At 44.2% G+C, this 18,667-nt stretch overlaps 1 protein-coding gene across 2 annotated transcripts; it reads left to right on the forward strand.

Annotated features, from left to right (window-relative positions):
* The first annotated feature begins 1 nt into the window (after nucleotide 1).
* Nucleotides 2–17,697, forward strand: nlrx1 (NLR family member X1). 2 transcript variants are annotated; one of them, XM_030380962.1, is made up of 13 exons: nucleotides 2–97; nucleotides 639–783; nucleotides 2,508–2,564; nucleotides 3,576–3,676; nucleotides 4,137–4,530; nucleotides 6,469–6,700; nucleotides 9,520–10,681; nucleotides 10,944–11,127; nucleotides 11,370–11,465; nucleotides 12,584–12,670; nucleotides 13,721–13,972; nucleotides 14,600–14,810; nucleotides 16,262–17,697. In XM_030380962.1, exons 3-13 carry the CDS (start codon nucleotides 2,548–2,550, stop codon nucleotides 16,409–16,411), a joined length of 2,886 nt encoding a protein of 961 aa, XP_030236822.1. In that variant the 5' UTR covers nucleotides 2–97; nucleotides 639–783; nucleotides 2,508–2,547; the 3' UTR covers nucleotides 16,412–17,697. The 2 variants fall into 2 exon arrangements, 1 of the variants encoding a protein (XP_030236822.1); XR_003979877.1 differs by lacking the exon at nucleotides 2–97 and having other exon boundaries at nucleotides 112–783; nucleotides 16,262–16,673; nucleotides 16,709–17,697.
* Nucleotides 17,698–18,667: the final 970 nt, after the last annotated feature.

Consider the following 18,667-nt stretch of genomic DNA (forward strand, 5'->3'; position numbering starts at 1 on the left):
TCAGTGTTGTGAGGAGGAGGCAGAGTCAGAGAAATGAAACACATGCGCTCTAACGGCGCGCCACGGAAGAGGAAGTGCGCCTGCGTCCAGCTCCAAGGTGATGCAAGCGGGCAATAACGACTCAATAACCAAACGTCTTCATTCAAAATTCAGTCTGGTGTCAGTGTTACTCTTAAGAGTAACGTGCGTAAGATGTGTTTAACACTTAACCTTAAACGTTAAGAACCGTATTCTGCCCTTTACTGACCATTTATCCTTGAAGTAGCATACAGTTGTTGACGAGATCATTTTCTACTGTAACGTAAAGACTAGTTTGTGTTCCCCCTCGTGCATTGCTGCATTGTTCGACCTTATGGCTTCTGCAGTAAAATAGCACTAGGGGTTGGTAGTGGTACAAACAAACATGGGGAATGAAACTAACCGGCTTTATAAATATGGTCGGCAGACCGACCAGGAAACCAGTGCTGCCAGATTGGGACAGATTTCACGCCCGATCTGGCAACACTGCAGGGAACGGCGGCTATAGTGCTCAGCCGATCCGCCCGTCGCTGCCGGCTGGAGCAGTGCATCATGATACATTCTACAACGCTATTATCCGTAAAATGAGACAGCGTGAATATTTAATGCGATTCTCGCAGGGCGGACACGGCGTCGTGAGTTGACAGCTGTTGGTCTCCAGCCCCGAACACCAGAGGACATTTGATATCTGCGGCTGCGTAAACCCAAAGAGTGATTGACTCGTCCACTGTACCGATCTGTAAATCCACAATGTGAATTATTGGGGTAAGTAAATCTTTTATTACATTTTCACGGATGATAAGGGGTTAAGTTGGATAGTCGAGGTAAATCCAGTCCGGATCCAGTGGCTGCTTCTGCCTCTGTTCTCACGGTGTGTGCAGCAGAGGACGGGCAGCTCACATCCGAGCGCTCCCTCCTAACCAAAGTGCTTTCACTAAAGAGACCATCGTTGAACTAGAAAATGCATTTCCTGCAGAGAGAATGCGGTGAGTGCTCTTGTACAAAGTGAGGTTGAAAATATTTTTTAATAAAGCCACAAAAATCTGAAAAGAAGCGTGTGATTCCAAGCTATTCTGAATAGGCCTATTTAAAATTGAAAGAAAGAAAGAAAGAAAGAAAGAAAGAAAGAAAGAAAGAAAGAAAGAAAGAAAGAAAGAACAATAGTACCTAATTACAGTTTGAGTGACACAAAATCGTTGTTCTTTACATTAACTTTGTGGAGAAGGTTGATCACATTAGTGAACTTGATACATTGTTTTGTTTAGCCTACTAAATTGGTCTCATTTAGCACAGCTATTTTGATTGCTAATGTGTCCGTAATCTTCAGTTAAATATTAGACAAGAAGATAATTTAATTTTTTTCCAAAAGCTCCCGTGTCATTTGACACAGTAAGTCAGAATCAATAACACATTAATAGGCCTACTACACTGGAAGGTGTCCTATCTGACATGACATGGGATTTTTTTTTTTTTTAAAAAGATAAATTTCCCTTTAACTTATTCATATAAAATGTAATGAACAGTAAGGTAATATATATATAGCTGTGTCCTATTTGTATTACTATCTGTTGCTGATAAGGAGTAACTGGTGTTACGAGAGTGGCGTATGTGTGTGCGCGAGAATGTCTGTGTGTGTGTGTGTGTGTGTGTGTGAGTGACGTCAGCGAATGAGTCGACGAATGAGTGAACGAGCGATTGAGCGAGTGTCAGTCTAGGAGGAATGAAACGAGTCCGGTTGTGTTTTCCGAGTTACGTGTACTGTTATAAATAACTGAATAAAGTACCAAACGCCGAGAATCCGTGCCCGTGTCTTCCGACCACTAAACAGACCCACTGCCGGTTATAGTGAAGGGTGTTACCCCCGAAAGGACATCGGCCCTGGAGGGAACGTCTCCCCTGTGCTCCCGGACTACGGTCTGAGAGCCAAGAAGCAGGAAAGGTGTAACACTGGGTTAAATGACATGGGAGCTAAAAACGGGAAATATTTTCTGGTCAAATATTTAACATAAATAAATATATAAAGTACACCTTATCAATCAAAATAGGTGTGCTACATGAGACTAATTTAGTAAAACAAATTGTATCATAATTCGGTCTCTAAGTGAAACCACTTTGGTTGAGAGCAAGCACTCGGAGGTGAGCTGACCGCTGCCAACACCGATGGAACAGAGGTAGAGGAGCCTCTGGTTCCGAACTGGATGTCGCTCGAATATCCCACCTATATCTAACTGCACCGCGGTGTGTGCAGGTTCATTATTTTGTGTATCGTATTTTTGGTGCAGAAGTGGGGACGGGTGAAATAGCCGGATTGTAACTACTCTATCTCTTATCAAAAGTAGGTGTCAGTAGGCCTACGCTTTTTGTCGATAACTCTTTAACCTTACAGTTTTTGAGTAGGTTTCTTTCAGCATAAATTAAGTTATTATTCTTATATCTATATAATAATATGTCTAAACAATTAAAATGTCTTCTTTCTGTTTGTCATTCAGGGGTGGACTATAACCTTCTGACCAGTTAGTCACCTCTACAATGAGCTCACTGACAAGGTCAGTTGCAAAAATGCAGTTTTGGCTGGAATAGTGCAATCATAGTTATAAACATATGACATTGAAGGATTTGTTGTAAACTAAATTAAAAGGTATTTGGCATCTTTTATCCAACATAGAACGCCAAAGAATGATAACATTTATATATTTTTTATTCAACATGTATGTATCATGAACCAAGTTTAACTAGCCTAAAATCACCAGACCCATGGCTGAAGGAAATAGCATAAGAGCTTGCCAATTGGTCTGGTTTCCAGGCATCATTAAGACATATTTTAAGACTTTGAAAATGATAATTCTTCGTTACTCCTACGTGTTTCTTTGTCCAGCCTCGTCGTTTTCCTCAGAAATGTATCAACCTTCCTGTTAGTCTGAAATATGTAAGGGATAATCTATAGAACACCGGTCATTATCGGGAAAATAAGCCCCTACAGGGCGAACAAGCCACCTCCGCTTCGTGTCGGTGTCCCGAGCCGTGTAATAACAGATTTTAGAATTTTTTGAATAATAGATTTTATTACACTGTCCAGGAACTCCCTGCATTCTAAGTCACTTTCTGGTCAGAAAAAGCTGTTTCCGTTGAGGGAACTGTCCATGAAACTTGAAGAGCTGTCCCATGTCTTCCAGCGTAAAGACATCCGCCTTATGTCTTTATATATTACAATTACGATAATGAGTTTATCCTTTTATGTTTCATGATATGTATTATTTTATCCTTTTAATCTTACTTCTACTTTATTTCAGTTGAATATGTCCTTTCATCTCTTTTGTCTTTTATTTCACATTATATTTTATTGTTATCTCTTAGCCCTTTAAGCACTCATGTTAGCCTTCATTGCTCTTAGTACTGAGTACTAGTCTCTCTCTTATTGTAGTAGCTCTCTCTTATTGTTAAAGTCAAAGCACTTTGCAAACTTTGTTTTTAAAGGGGCTATATAAGTGAAGTTTCTTCTTATTATAGTATTACTGTTATTCATTTTTAAATGATTATGCTGTTTTTTAATTCACCAGACAGCTGAAGGTGCTGCGATGGAGTTGGAGGAGGAGAGTGGCGGCCCTCCCACCCCCTGCTGTCTATACCCGGGCCCTCTGCAGCCGCTCACATGACCCCGGTACACAACCTGCTGGGCCCGGCTGATACCTGCACCACCGTTGTATACACAAGATGACTCGACACTCAACACTGTCATGTTGTCCTTGCACAATAACGCATGTGCAAGAACTGCACTGTGAAAAGGAGTAGCTCAGTAGTTATGATTCAGGCTGAAATGACCAGCATCAGAGAATATAGATACCTAAATCCATGACACATATTGTGTTTCCAAATCAATGCCTTGATTTTCTGCTACTTTACTGCATAAAACCCTGTTCGAAATGGAGATCTAAGAAAGTGGGGTTCCATGAAAATATACTCACGTATACTACTAACTAATACTATTAACTTACTCACTATTTATCGATGTATGTAATTTGTCGGATCAAAATAATCAATACTCTACATTGACTGGGTTTGGCATTAATTAAAGTTAAGCAGATGGACATTGGCCTCACAAAGTGTCCCTCCTCCCTCAGCGGACCCCATCGAGGTCCACAAGAGGAAGCTGGAGCTGTGGTTCAGCCACCTGCCCCAGGAGGAGAAGCAGTTCGGGGGCTACTTCCTCCCAGAGACCATGCACGTGGACCCCCTCATCCTGGAGAGGGAGCCCGCGGAGAAGAGGACCCCCCTGATCCCCAGCCCCCTGCTGCAGGGCCCCCCTGTTCCGGCCTGCACCATGGAGCAGCTGTTTGAGCCGGTGGCAGATTGGGGCGGGGCCCGGGGCCTCAACGTGATGCTGTACGGGGCGGTGGGGACGGGTAAGACCACCGTGGTCCGGAAGCTGGTGCTGGACTGGTGCGCCGGGGCCGCCCTGACCCAGTTCAAGCTGCTGGTGCCCTTCTCCTGTGAAGACCTCTCCCAGTTGACAAGGTGAAGTGTATTTTATTATGCCGAAACTGTTCTCCATTATGTCTCCTGGGTGTCCTAAAGGTAAAACAGTCTTTAGTTTGAAATAATTTTGAAAACGCATTTTGTCCCAGAGAGGCTACCTTACAGGCTACAGGGCCTAGCGAGGATGCTCAGATCTTCCTCTTGGCTGAATATTTGAGACCATATCTGAGAGTCAAGGGGATTTCCATAAAATCAACATCAGACAAGCTTATTCAATTTTGATTGTGGGGGAAATCACCATAACCGCCAGCTGCTGGTCATGTCGCCCGTGTACCCTCAGTGCAAGTTGACTGCTTTAAAATGAGAAGATCACATCTATCAGTGTAGTGTGTAAATAACCGTGTGTTCGCAGTAACCTGGGGCCGGTATTTCAAAATGATCCGACAGGATTAATCCACCTGGATTGGATTAAATCCTGATCAGATCCTGAAAACGGGTATTTCAAAGCAAATCTGATCTTGAAGATTCAGATTCAGATTTGGCAATCCAATCCTGCCTTTGATCCGGATTAAAAGCTGCTGTTGAGTATTTCAAAACTTAAGTGGGAAATCTGGATCAGTTTGATCCTAAAAATCAGGATCACCCTGATCCCACCTCAGAGGTGGATTTGAGGGAGATTACATGTTAAGATTTGAACAGTTGAAGTGTAACTGCTCCCAAAGTTCTTTGTTTAATACAACTAAGCTTCACTGCTGTTTGATCAATGTTTATTTCCTTTTCACGTTCCTTTTTTTTTTCTGCAAACATGCACGCTGTTCACTGCAATGCTTTAACAAATCGGCGTCAGAAGTGCAACACAGAATAAACATTACACTACTGCGTGTAAGTGACATTACAAACTCCAATTAACAAGGAATTATGAAGGAAAAACAATGTGATTTATTAAACAAACAGTGTTAAACTATGCAGTATACATTTCAGTCTTTTAACTGCTTTTCCAGCAACTGAATTCTTAACTTCACTTCTTCTTGTTTAAGAAGTGTTAGTTTGATTTGTTCATTTGTTAGAATTATTTGTTGCTGAGCCCGTTCCGTTTCCACCTTCAGTAGTTCATTGTAGCCATCCCCCTTCTCAGCTTGCCTTTTGCGCTTACATGGTGGTGGTGGTGCCGGTGGATTCCACACACACACACTTAATTTTCATAGCCAAAGCTCAAAAAGTAATGCCATTTGGAGCAAGTCTGTGCAAGTCTCTTCCCACAGACATCTGTAAAGAAAATCTAATATTAAGGTTTTAGGGCTGTCCCCTTTGTTAACAACTGTTTCCTAAAAAGATATGTACAACACATTTTAAAATCTACACACAATGCCTTGCGAGTGAATGCATTCAAATGGACTGTGGACCGCGACATACAGACGCTAGCCTATTTACTAGCTTGTTAGCTCCTTAACACAGGAGTCAATGGAGCAGCGTTAGCTCGCATTAGCGCGAACTCTGCTTAATTAGAGATCGCCGAGCTCTTCTTTCAACTTTGTGCTGATTTACATAATTGGTTAACTCAATATAATGATTGCCTTTCATCTAGTCTGAGGACGCATCAACACTGGCTAAGTTTATACTTTAATTCAGAGACAATAGTTGAGCTAGCTTCTCCTTTTTCTGTAAAATGTTGGCTCCATTTCCTGTTTCCAGTCTGTGATCCAGGGGGCGGGACGGATTTGGACATCCCAATCTGCCGGTATCAGGATCACTCTGATCCAATCCAGCAAAGTTTTGAAATACCGGGATAGATCAGGTTGATCCGTGCCTGAGGACAGGGGGATTTGGTTATCCGGATCATTCTGATCTGGATTACAAGTTTTGAAATATCGGCCCCTGGTGATGGAAGGTAGTACTGTTATTCGGTTGTGATGTTGTGTATTCTGTAACATGTGTGGATGTACCCCCCCCCCCCCACACACACACACACCTACGCAGGGCCTCCTCTTTACGGGACTTGGTGGGCAGGAAGTACCTCCATCTGCGCAGGATCCCGCTGCTGAGCGGCGAGGGCGACCAGGCCAAGGAGGTCCTCTTCCTCTTCAACGGGATAGAGAAGATGAAGCTGGACTTCCGGATTGGGAACACGGAGCTGTGCAGTGACCCCAGCGAGGCGCTCCCCTCCGGGGCCGTGGTGGTCAACCTGCTGAGGAAGTACCTCCTGCCTGAGGTGGGTCCTGGGTCGCCACTTTTCTAGTTCCTCCTTGATTGTTGCCGCCATGAAAGGGAGCCACGAATTCAAACATTGGGAATGAGCATTTTTTTCATTTGGAATAAATGACCGTCGGTCCATACAGAGTTTGTGGTCAACATAACAGTTGTACAAGAGGGGATTTCAATTCATATTTGAGGTTCGATCAAGAAAATAAATGGAATCATGTTGTTTCAGCAGAGAAAGGCAAAGAGAGCATGAATGTAGCAGGGCTGTTTATTTAGTTTATTTATGTAGCACTATTTATACAGAACAATTCAAACACAAGGCCATTGATAGTGCTTTATAAAGGAAGAAATCACATCTCAAAAGATAAAAATTACAATCTTTAAAAAAAAAAGAGGATAATTTAAATGATAAATTACAAATAATGAAATAGATAAGATGGAGAATAAAGAGAAATATAGCTGCAGCAATGGGGGGTTGAGCAGAATAGGACTCCACAAACAAATTTTGGTGGACAGACATAATCGGTCAGGTGGCTACATGATGACCATCTCAGTAATTTCACCTACAATGAAAGCTATTGGCAAATGGTTATCACAATGAAAATACATTGAAGTTGCTTTCTAAGGGCCGGAATAGACTTGCTGCTAACAACTAGGCGTTAGGGGTGTAACAGTACACTAAAGTCACGGTTCGGTTCATACCTCGGTTCAGACATCACGGTTCGGTACGAGTTCAGTACAATAAAGGGAAAAGAAAAAACAAAAATGCAGAAGGCAATTCTTTTTTTATTGTGCCTGTCTCAGGTTGTACCACCTAGTGTCATACAGTCTCTCCCCTGAGCTAGCTGCAACAGCCTGAACTGCGTAATCTAAGATGGAAACAGTAAACAATAATACCCCACATCATCTCCAGACTCCATCCGTAACATGTAAACAAAATAAGACCATCAGTTATAAAACTGAAAATGCAGCATGTCTTATTTATGAAAGTGCAAAGTACATATAATAATAACAAAACAGCAACATAGGCTAGAGCCAGACAATCGCGGTCAACAACCGCGGGCAACAATCCTTTTCTCTTTCATGTCGCGGTTCATGTACCGTACTTCAAGGAGTCAAAGCCAAAGTTTCTTTCCCCCAATACCTTCTCAACCATGGCTGAGATAACCCCCACTACGATTCTTGTTGTGGCAATACCAGAGACGTCAGAGAACCCGACGTGTTATGTGCCATAACACCAACAGCCGAATGGTTATCCAAATAACAAAGAAGTGTACAACCCTTGCGTTACAACACTGCTATCTCTGACTGACTGACACTTAACCGTCGACCTGACAAAAAACTAGCACTAGCCAGAAGGCGGAGCTCGGCTACCTAGCATGGACCTAGGCGCCAATCAGGGCTGCAGTTTAGTTGTCCCTGAAGAACTTGCATATCTAACATTAGTTCTGCATTACATTAATTAAATCGCACGCCAGTATTATTTAATTATATGTATCCTCCGTGTAAATCCATGCACCGAACCGTGACGTCTGTACTGATTCGGTTCAATACGAATACATGTATCGTTACACCCCCACTAGGCGTTGATGATGCCCAATTATTTGGCCATCATCAGGATAGGGTCATAAGACTATGAGCCAAGTTTGGTTTAGATACATAAAGGCCTTGCAGAGATATAAGCTCATTTCCTGTTTGAAGTCCCCCTGAGGTCAAAGGTCACCAAATTGTTTGGGTGTCCCCAGAATGATGCCATGAGTCTATGTACCAAGTTTGGCTATGATATGTCAAAGGTTTGCTGAGAACAGGTTTACTTCCTGTTTGCCGGCTTTGCCGTAAAGTTTGATTGGCTGTCACGGCCAAACGGTTTTGAATTTGAAAAAGCTGTTTGACTCATTTGTTCAGCTTGGTCCGAAGATCATATATGTCTCATGAAGATTCTGATGTTTCCATGAGAAATAATTTATTAGTTATATGAAGAGGTCTGACAGTATCACCAGACATTGGAAATACGTTTGAAATATACTTATGTGAAGAGAGAGGAGATAAAGCACATCTTCTTTAATTACAGCGCTCCCTAGAGGTCAAAGGTCACCAAATGCCCAAATCCCAAGTTTGGTTATGGTATGTCAAAGGGCTGCTGAGAAATTGTCTTACTTCCTGTTTGGTGGCATCGCTGTCAAATTGTATTGGCTGTCACGGCCAAACAGTTTTAAATTTGAAAAATCGATTCGATAAGTTTTGTGTGATAGGAGATGCATTTTGAAAGTTTTTGAAATAAACCAAGATTTTGTAGAATCCATCATGGCGAAATAGGGTGCGAAATAGCTTTGCTGCTTGACCCCCAATGAATACAGTGCAGAAGAAAAATGTTAGCCAAGTTTGGGTTAAAAGAACGTGTTGAGGCAGACCTAACTTGTTCTGGAAGTAGATTAGAGTCATAACAGTAGTCAAGCCTGCTAAAAAGTGGATGATGTTTTTCGTTGCCTTGTTTTCGTTCGACAAAAAATCTAGTCTTCTGTTTTATAGTTTTAGATTACCTAAGTGGGTAGAACTCTTGGTCAGTACCCGTGGCCTTCATTGTTCTGGGTTATTTCCTAGATGTTTTGGGAAACTAACGTGCTGCTAAGTGAGTTTCAGACTATGAAAAAGACTACCGGTAGTTGTGTGGCATCTGCATAGCTATGGTTTGAAAGGCCATGAGAGTGAATGCAGTGAACACAGCCCAGTGACTCCTGCCAACCCCATCAGTCAACTATGATAGGTCAGAGGATCATGGTGTAAAACCACCTCAACACAACACTTGTCAATTGTACCCACATCCCACAGGCCAGTATCCTGGTGACCACCCGGCTCTCTGCGGTGGAGTCCATCCCCCAGAAGTACGTGGCCCGCTACGCACAGATCTGTGGCTTCGACAGTGCTGAGCGCCAGCGGGCCTACTTCACCAGCCGCCTGCTGCAGCAGCCCAGCACCGGTGTGGCCCAGCCCAACCGGGAGGCCCTCATCGAGCTCCTCTACCTCAACCTGCAGAGGGAGAGCCGCCTGGCCCAAGCCTGCTTCCTGCCCGCCTACTGCTGGCTCACCTGCGCCACTCTCCACTTCCTGCACTTTACCGACGCCCAGGCGCCCATCCGCACCTTCACAGGCATCTACACTAGCTTCCTGCGGCTCAACTTCGGCGGGGAGGTGCTGGGAGCGGGCGCGGCGGCGAGGGCGGACGGCTCGGTCCAGGAGCGGCAGGGCTCCCTGATGCTGTACGTGGTGCGCACGGTGGGGAAGCTGGCCTTCGACGGCGTCACCAACAAGCGCACCTCCTTCTCGGAGAGCGAGCTGGAGCAGTGGGTCGGCGGGAAGACCAAGACGGACGAGGAGCTGCGGCAGCTGGCCGTGTTCAGGACCGACGTGCTGGACTTCTTCCTGGTCCCCTGCCCCAGCAAGGACGGCCAGGAGCAGGACGCCGACGAGCGGCGCTACACGTTCGCCGTGCCGGCCATGCAGGAGTACCTGGCCGCCCTCTACGTGGTCCTGGGGGAGAACAAGACGGCGGTGGAAAAGCTCACCAGGCAGGTGTCGGTGGCCATCGGCCAGGTGAACGAGGAGGTCGGCTCCATGGTGGCGGTCCTCTCCAAGTTCATCCCGCTGCGCATCTTTGCAGTGTTCAACCTGCTCCAGCTGTTCCCCAAACTGTACGAGCGGATCCACACTCACAACCAGGGCCGCATCGCCAGGACGCTGGCGTCAGAGATGTTCCGCAACGAGGACAGCTTCAACGAGGACGTCCTGGACCAGGTGGAGCAGGGCCTGCTGGGGCTTCACGGCCCGCAGCCCGAGAAGCAGGATGAGAGGCAGCCCTTCGAGCTCTACCCCATCTTCATGGGCGGCCTGCTGCACTATGACAACCGCGTCCTGCTGCAGCAGCTGGGCTGCAGCATCAAGAGCACCACTGTGTCCCAGATCACGCGCGCTCTCCGCAAGTATCTCGTTCGAGGTCGGTTGTTTACTCCAGCATTGGCTTTTTCATCGTTATTGTCTCCATAAATGTTTTGTTCTTGTTTGATATTGAATATTATTCTGAGTTATCAGTCACCAGTACCAAGAGTCCCAGGTACATAGACGAGCCTAGCTTGTCAGTCTCCATATTATTTTTTCTTTAGATAGGAATAAACTCACAATAATCCTCCAGTTCATAGTATCAATTATAAATGAGAAGATCAAACCTGACCCAGGAATCCTGTTCTCTGCGACCATAGAATTGAACAAGCCCCAGCCCCCGGAGGAGCTCATGGACCTCCTGGTCCTGCTCTACGAGTTCCAGAACCCCCGGCTCACGGCCGAGATCCTGTCCACCATCAGAACCATACGCCTCTGCAACGTTCGCATGACGCCCCTCAAGTGCTTTGTTCTGAGCTCGGTGCTGTCCTGCAGCCCTGCCAGGTACTGCTGAGGCTACTGATGGCAACTTTGGCTCTGTTGACGCGGGTACAGTTTAAGGAAGCAAAGATGCAGGATACCAAAAAGTGACCAGGACTCAGATCTAGAAGATGATTGCATTTTGCATTGCATCTTTGTGTTTTTTGCAAATTGCAAATTTCTTTTAGGCTTGTTTTAAGGTACTATATTTGAATTAAATATAGCAGCTTTGGAGCATACCTTTGTCCCTGGTTTTTTCTTTGCAGCTACCGGCTGGAAGAGCTGAACCTGTCTTCTTGCTACCTAACACACGATCTGCTGGAGATGCTGTGGCCTGCTTTCAGACACACACATAACCTCAAGTAAGAAGGACATCAATAATTGAGTCATTGAGTTATTGACTCTATGTCTCCTGCAGTGAAGATTTAGGCGGGGGGGGGGGGGGGGGGGGGGGGTGCTTGTGAAGTGAAAGGGTGCCCCACATGAGTATAATACCAAAGCATGCGATTTACCACGCATTTTTGTCCATTCTTTCCCCTTCTGCTCAAGATAAGATTGTGTTTGCTGCGTGCTCTGTCCGCTTTAGCCTTCTGCTGGGGAACATGATCTTAACATTGCAACATGTTGCACTGCCCGTGTTGTGGCACGTCAAATTTGACATGCCGCAACACAGGCAGAGTTCATTCTTTGTACAAGTTTTCTGGAGTTGTGGAGTAGTGAACTTGAATGCTGTTGAATTTAGTTCTTAAGTACTATTCTATTCAATCGCTTGGGAATGCGTGCCGTGGAGCACATATAATAGCAAGTTGAAATGTTCTGCCACGTAACGCTCCCTGTGAACCCTGGCATAAAGGTCATGAAGATTGTCAGTTTACAGCTGGGTGGTGTCACAACATGCAGCAGATTCAACGCCATGTGGATTGTTTACAAAAAATAATTGCGAGGGAGCCTGGAATATTCTGTATAACCAGTTAAGCTTAAGCCTTAATAGCCCTTACTACTTCGGGCAAGAACTGACATGACCTTTGTTTGTTTATAATGATAATATTTAATTCTGTTAATTTACAGAAATAGGGGAGGCATATGAAAGGGCCATTTAGCTAGACCAGTGACTAATGTAGTAAACTGTACATTTTTGTTTGTTTGTTGTTGACCTGTTGCTGCTTTGCACTGAATGATCTCTGGATGACATACACTCCTAACTGCCTGGATGTGAGTTTGTGATTTTTGTGATTGTGGTCTCTCTCTCTCTCTCTCTCTCTCTCTCTCTCTCTCTCTCTCTCTCTCTCTCTCTCTCTCTCTCTCTCTCTCTCTCTCTCTCTCTCTCTCTCCCCCTCCCTCCCTCCCTCCCTCCCTCCCTCCCTCCCTCTCTCTCTCTCTCTCTCTCTCTCTCTCTCTCTCTCTCTCTCTCTCTCTCTCTCTCTCTCACTCTCACTCTCTCACTCTCACTCTCACTCTCACTCTCTCTCCATTGCATCAGTCTCCAGTTTAACAGCCTGGGCCCAGATTCCTGCATCTTCCTGAGTGACCTTCTGCTTGACCCCAAGAGTGATATTAGATCCCTACAGTAAGACTGTGTATCTACTACACTTACACGCTGCTTTAGGTGTATCATAGGATCATGAAAACACAAACCTTTTATTTTACCTTTTGAGACTGGTATCTCTTTTCTACTTGAACTGTCCATAAAATACATAAATTCAAACAATTACATGTTTATGATAAAGTATATTAAATGTAAAATATTAGATAGATCAACATACTTTTAAAGCAGTAGGGGGCGTTGTTGTGCTTCAAATGCTAATACTCTCAGGGGGGATGGGCCAAGTGCTTAAGACAGAAAACGGTTTGGTTGAATGGGAGGATAAACCTGATTGCCCTGAAGCACTACTGATTAAGAGGTTCAGCACTGGAAAGCCACTGCCAGGTGTTAAATGTGAGCCCGTAAATGTAACATTAGCTGTGTGACATTGCTAACATCCTTTTCACCTCTTGCTAATCTAAACTAAGCAGTTCACTCACTCTGAAATGTGTTCATACATGGGTGCTAAACTAAGAAGTTCCCTCGCAACAACATGTGTTCATACATGGGAAGGTGCATGAAAAAAGTAACTTAAACAGTAGGTAAATGTATCTGTTAATATTTGCCCATGAATGCTATTAATATAATGCATGTTGATTGCTTGCTTGGATTGCTAAACCAGAACATGATTCGTACACATCATTTGTGTCTTCACTTCATCCAACAGAGCGACCTGCAGGTTGGAATCTCCAGTTCTTTAATATTGGGAAAGTGTGTAGCAAATAATTAAAGGGAATAATTATTAAGAATTACAACCGTACATGCCTCTGTCAAGCATCATGTACGCGCAGTCCAAAAGAGTAACTTGCGCATGACTTCACTTGTGGTAAGAAAAACACCAGAGCTAGGGTGAACTGCATGTAGAATCACATATAAGTTAGCAATTAGCATTAATAAAATGCTAATTACATTAAATCATTTTGAAACCTATTATCTGCCTCATTTACATTGATGACCTGGGGAGACCAACCTGATAGTGGCTCTTTAAGCCTCCCCACCTCACCCTCCTCCCCCCCTCCCCACCTGTGGTCCCAGGCTGTGCGACAACCCCCTCCAGGAGTCCGGGGTGCGCACCCTGCTGGAGGCCCTGCCCCAGGACCAGTCCCTCAGGCATCTGTCCCTGATGCACACGGGGCTGGGGGACGCCGGCGCCCGGCAGCTGGCCTCCATACTGCACCACCACGCGCGGCTCCAGGAGCTCAACGTGGCCTACAACAACATCGGGGACAGCGCCGCCCTGACCCTGGTGGACGCCTGCAGGGAGCACCCCAACATACACACCGTGCAGTAAGCCCCACCGCATAGGAGAACAAGCAGAAGTAGCAGTAGTATCAGTAATAGCGTTAGTAGAAGAAGAAGCAGTAGTGTAATAGCGTAAGTAGCAGAAGTAGCAGTAGTATCAGTAGTAGCAGTAATAGCATTAGTAGCAGTAGTAGCAGTATAAGCAGTAGCAGGGGCGTGTGTTGGCGAAACCAAACATGTGTATCACCTTGTATGTGTCACAATTCCATTGAAGGTGATGAATCCCGATACTACCAAAGGAGAACCAAACCACAGCACCACTTGTAGATTGCCTCCCTCTAGGCTAAACACATGCTATTGCATGCGCAACCTTTGATTGACTTATATGGGCCATTGGTGACCATTGACAATATGAGATGGATAATATTTGTTCATTTTTCGACACTATTACCCCTACTATGAATAACAGTCACATATGTGTTGTTTGAAAGAGGACTTAATGTGAACTTAATGAACTTAATGTGGCAGTAAAATAGCATTTGTGTAATTCTGATGTCCACCATGTGTGTGTGAACCAGAGCGAGCGTCTCATGACACCGGTGTTTGTCCTACGATGACACCTCTGCGTAAAGGGTCTCACACTGCCTTATGTTGTGTTTGTCCTGTGGCCAGCCTGTACCTCAACCCCCTTAGCAACGTGGGGAAGCAGTCCCTGTACGTGCGCGGGGTGCCCACCGACCATGGGGGCACGGGCCGCCGCGTGCAGGTGCTGGCGTCCGTCACCGAGGGCTCGGACCTGTCCGAGTCCTGGCACCCCATCCTCAGCGTCATCACGGAGAACGCCTCCACCTGGGACCCTAAGCGCGTGCGCGAGCAGCTGGAGGTACGTTCTGTGTGTGTGTGTGTGTGTGTGTGTGTGTGTGTGTGTCTGTGTGTCTGTGTGCAGTGCGGAATAGGAATGTGTGGATCAGCCAGTCCTTCCTCATATAGGTATAGTCAATGGTACCCTGAGGTCTGTTTTACCTCAAATCCCTCTAATTTGTTTACAGAGCCAGTTTACCCAGCTTGGTGGTGATTGAGATTAGAGCATATCATAATCATTGCTTCATACAGTTCATTTGTTTAGTTCCGTTTGTTTCTTCCACATAGCAGCACGGCGTGGATATGAGATTAGTCCAGTATTGAGCGAAAACTCTGTAGCCGTAGTCCGCGATAACGGCCACAATGTGATCCGTTGGAGCAAAAGTTCCCATCAATGTACTTCCTCTAAAAGTGCTTGTTTTTTCCACTGCCGATTATAATCTACCATTATTGGTTAGCAATAAAACTTACAAAGACTCAGTCATGGAGAGTTGAGTGTTTGCAGGACCAGAACAGTTGGAAACGTGAGTGAGAGCTGGAGAGTGGAGAGTTAGTTTTGTTGGACTACAGAAGGCGCCGTTTAGTGTTATCCAAGAGATTCTAACGACACTAGGGAAATATCCTGCAACAACCCAACAGAGAGATTTAAGAGTGAGTCTTCCCCTTGAGCGAGACATGGTTTGACACAACGACAAACGGCCTGTATCAAGCAAAAATGAATAAATATTTTTTATTTCTCTGTATGGATCCTTTCCATAATGATGGGATATAATAAGAGCCTGACAGTTGCAAAAACAAGCAACGGGTGCTATTGCTCCAAAAGATAACCTTTTTCACGGATTACAGCTGGAGAGTTCTGGCTCAATACTGGACCTATCTCAAAAGTGTTAGTCTGCATTAGTCCCTTACACCCAAAATGATTGGAAAATATGGTCTAGGTGGAAAAAAACCTTCAGTTTCCCTTAAGGTGCTTTCAGACAACATCACCGTGCCCTTGGGGGTTATTAAACTTAAGGTGCTGTTTGTTTTTGACTAACAGGCGAATTGGTGTCTGACAATTTCAACAAAGATCCTAAAGTTCTGTGAAGGAGAAAGTCATGCTGTTGGCGGGGAATGTAATTTAGATAATTATAACCACAAACGTGAGGTCATGAAGATGAATCCAGGTCCAGGTGCTTAAATAGAGAATTTGTACACCATGCGTGTCTCCTTTCTGCCTTGCTCATGGTATCTGATTCTAAAGTTTGGTGTTGGTGTCTGTTGAGGTGGTGTGCAACACCTTACACCTAACGGCCATCTTGGTTCCATGCAGAATTCTGCGTTCAGTTCCTCTACCTCTACCAGGGTTTAGATCCAAGGTGGCCCCTAGGGCTCTAATATTACGAGTATAAAGACCCAGGTGGGAAGGGGCCGGGGGGCTGGGGGGACAGATATGTTATGTACTCAATGTGGCGGCCCTGTGGTCCCTCCCAGGTTTTCCTCAGGGACCTGGAGTGGGGCCGGCAGCAGCAGCCCAGCTGGTGGAAGAGGATGCACTTCCGCAAGGTGGAGAAAGGGGTGAGGCAGGTATTGCAAAGGATGGACAAAGATACTGCCCCTAAATCCCGAAGAAATGCCAAGTAAAATCAGCCTGGCAACTCAAACGCTCAGGGAAGAGGATGGCTGCCTATGCCTGGCTTTTAGTCTCTGAAGGGACACCAAGGGAATCAAACCAAGAAGGACAACATTCAGGAAATGGCCACGAGGCGCTGTGTGTCAAAACCTGTTTTCAATGAAGATACGCATGTTTTAAATGCAACTGGCTTATACCTTTTATATTATATTGACTATATTTACATGTTGTTGTGGCAGAAGACCCTGCCACAAGCCAGCCAACCGGCTTTGCCGGGCTCCTCTGATGACCATGATGCAGGTTGATGTCTTCCAAACCCAGTTTATTAGCGAGTCACAACGTGGTAAATGCAGAGGAGGTGTTTCCTTGACGTTTCAGAGCTCTCCCTAGAGCTTGTGTGGTGATGGCTGGTTGATCCTGTGTGGGCCCTGAGTGGCCCGATGCACCACAGGGGTTGCAGCCTTATGCAGCTCCAGAGTAATCAGCCTGACTGGAGCCAGATGAGGCTGCTTAAACCAGCCATCAACCACACATGCTTCACAACTGTGTTTTCAATTGATGGTAAGGTGTTTTTTAAATGTTTGGAGGCCAACGCAATCAGAACAATCAGCTGCTTTGAGCTGTATCACTATAAAGGTATTTTATACCTTTTTATAAGGCCTTTACTGCTAGGTTTTAGAAATGTACAGAACCCTAAAATAATTAATGGTTACATCAAGTTTGCTATTTAACCCTGTAGCAATGAACGAGTCCTATTGTGGCATTTAAATATAAATGCTTGCTGGTGAGTGCAAACATAACGGAGATGGAGATGGGGAGCAGTGTGATACACCTTCTTTAATAGCTAGCCTAGTATTTTTAAAAAACTAAATTTGTCAATCAAATGTTTTTCATCAATCAAGTTATTGTCATATCAGCATTGTTGTGCTTTTATTTCATTTAATCCACATCATAGACGTGAGGTCAAACCTCTACTGTCTTGCTTGAAATGGAAAACAGGCTGAAATTAGATAATTTAACATTAGGTTTTGCCTTTGGAATTAATTATTGTTATTTGAAATGTGTTCTCATAACTGAAGCTGGAACTGATGCACTTTTGCATGGTTTAACCAATTGTCTTGGACAAGATAAAGTCGTAAATTTAAACTTGAAGACTTAATTCAACAAAAAATGTTTTGATTAACCAAAATCGTAATTTGGTTAGTGTTATGTGCAATTTGATTCAAACATGCTTGTTCCCTGTTAATGAAATACTTAATCGTTCGAGTTGGATTGAAAATAAAACAAAAAACATGAATTGTGTTTGTGTGTGTGTGTGTGTGTGTGTGTGTGTGTGTGTGTGTGTGTGTGTGCGCGCGCGCGTGTTGTGTCTTAGGAAGATTCAACATTAGCCTGTCTGCCTACTATAATATGTGTCACCTCAAGGCCGTGTTCTGTCATATAACCCTGTAACCTGTGTCTGTTCCTGATAAGAAAGAGACCTGACACAATTTGCATGGCATAGTTCCTCCTTCTCTTATTAATGGCAGAGCTTAAAATGCATGTGGTGCAGTGTTACCAGGGGATGCTTTTCCCCAGGTTTTAACTTTGATTGTGTGGTAAGAGTTCCAGGAGTGGTGGCTGAGAAGGTAAAAAAAATAACAATGAATGATTGAACCATTAATTTGAAAACTACATACAAAATGTAGTTATTGTGGCCCATTTAACAGTTTGGCCGCAACAGAATAGAAGTAGGTGGTAGTAGTGGTTCAAGTAAGAGTAAGCTTAACAATTGACAACAGGGTTATGTTGATGGTCAAATAATGGCTAATAATAATGGCCAAATAAATGAAGCTATATCATGTTTATATATGTTATACATTGGTGAAGTCATGAATGATTAACTTAATAGTGAATCCTTGAATCCTAAGACTATAAACAGTAATAACTTAATCGTTATTCAGGCCACTATTTAGTTAATAATAATTAATTACCAAGCTATTAAGCAATAAAGTAAAGTAACAAATAATAATAATAATACATTTTATTTGAGGGCGCCTTTCATGGGACTCAAGGACACCTTACAGGGCAGTGTTTAAAAATAAATAAAAACAATCATAAAAAACACAAGAATAAGATACATTGAAACAATTTACACAAGTGGGGTGAAATGGGTGGGAGACAATGAATTAGATTGAAAATGTCAGTTTAAAAAGATGTGTTTTTAGACGGGACTTAAAAGTTTAATTAAGTTTTATTTTTTAACCTAACCAATTATTGGTTGGTGT

This window comes from Gadus morhua, chromosome 16 (genome assembly GCF_902167405.1).
Source record: "Gadus morhua chromosome 16, gadMor3.0, whole genome shotgun sequence".
Lineage (NCBI taxonomy): Eukaryota > Metazoa > Chordata > Actinopteri > Gadiformes > Gadidae > Gadus > Gadus morhua.

What these genes read in the sequence shown, in the direction of transcription:
- nlrx1 (XM_030380962.1), top strand. An exon ending in GACCTCTCCCAGTTGACAAG is followed by an intron (nt 4,531 to 6,468) that starts GTGAAGTGTATT and finishes ACACCTACGCAG; the next exon opens with GGCCTCCTCTTTACGGGACT. An exon ending in AGTGATATTAGATCCCTACA is followed by an intron (nt 12,671 to 13,720) that starts GTAAGACTGTGT and finishes CTGTGGTCCCAG; the next exon opens with GCTGTGCGACAACCCCCTCC.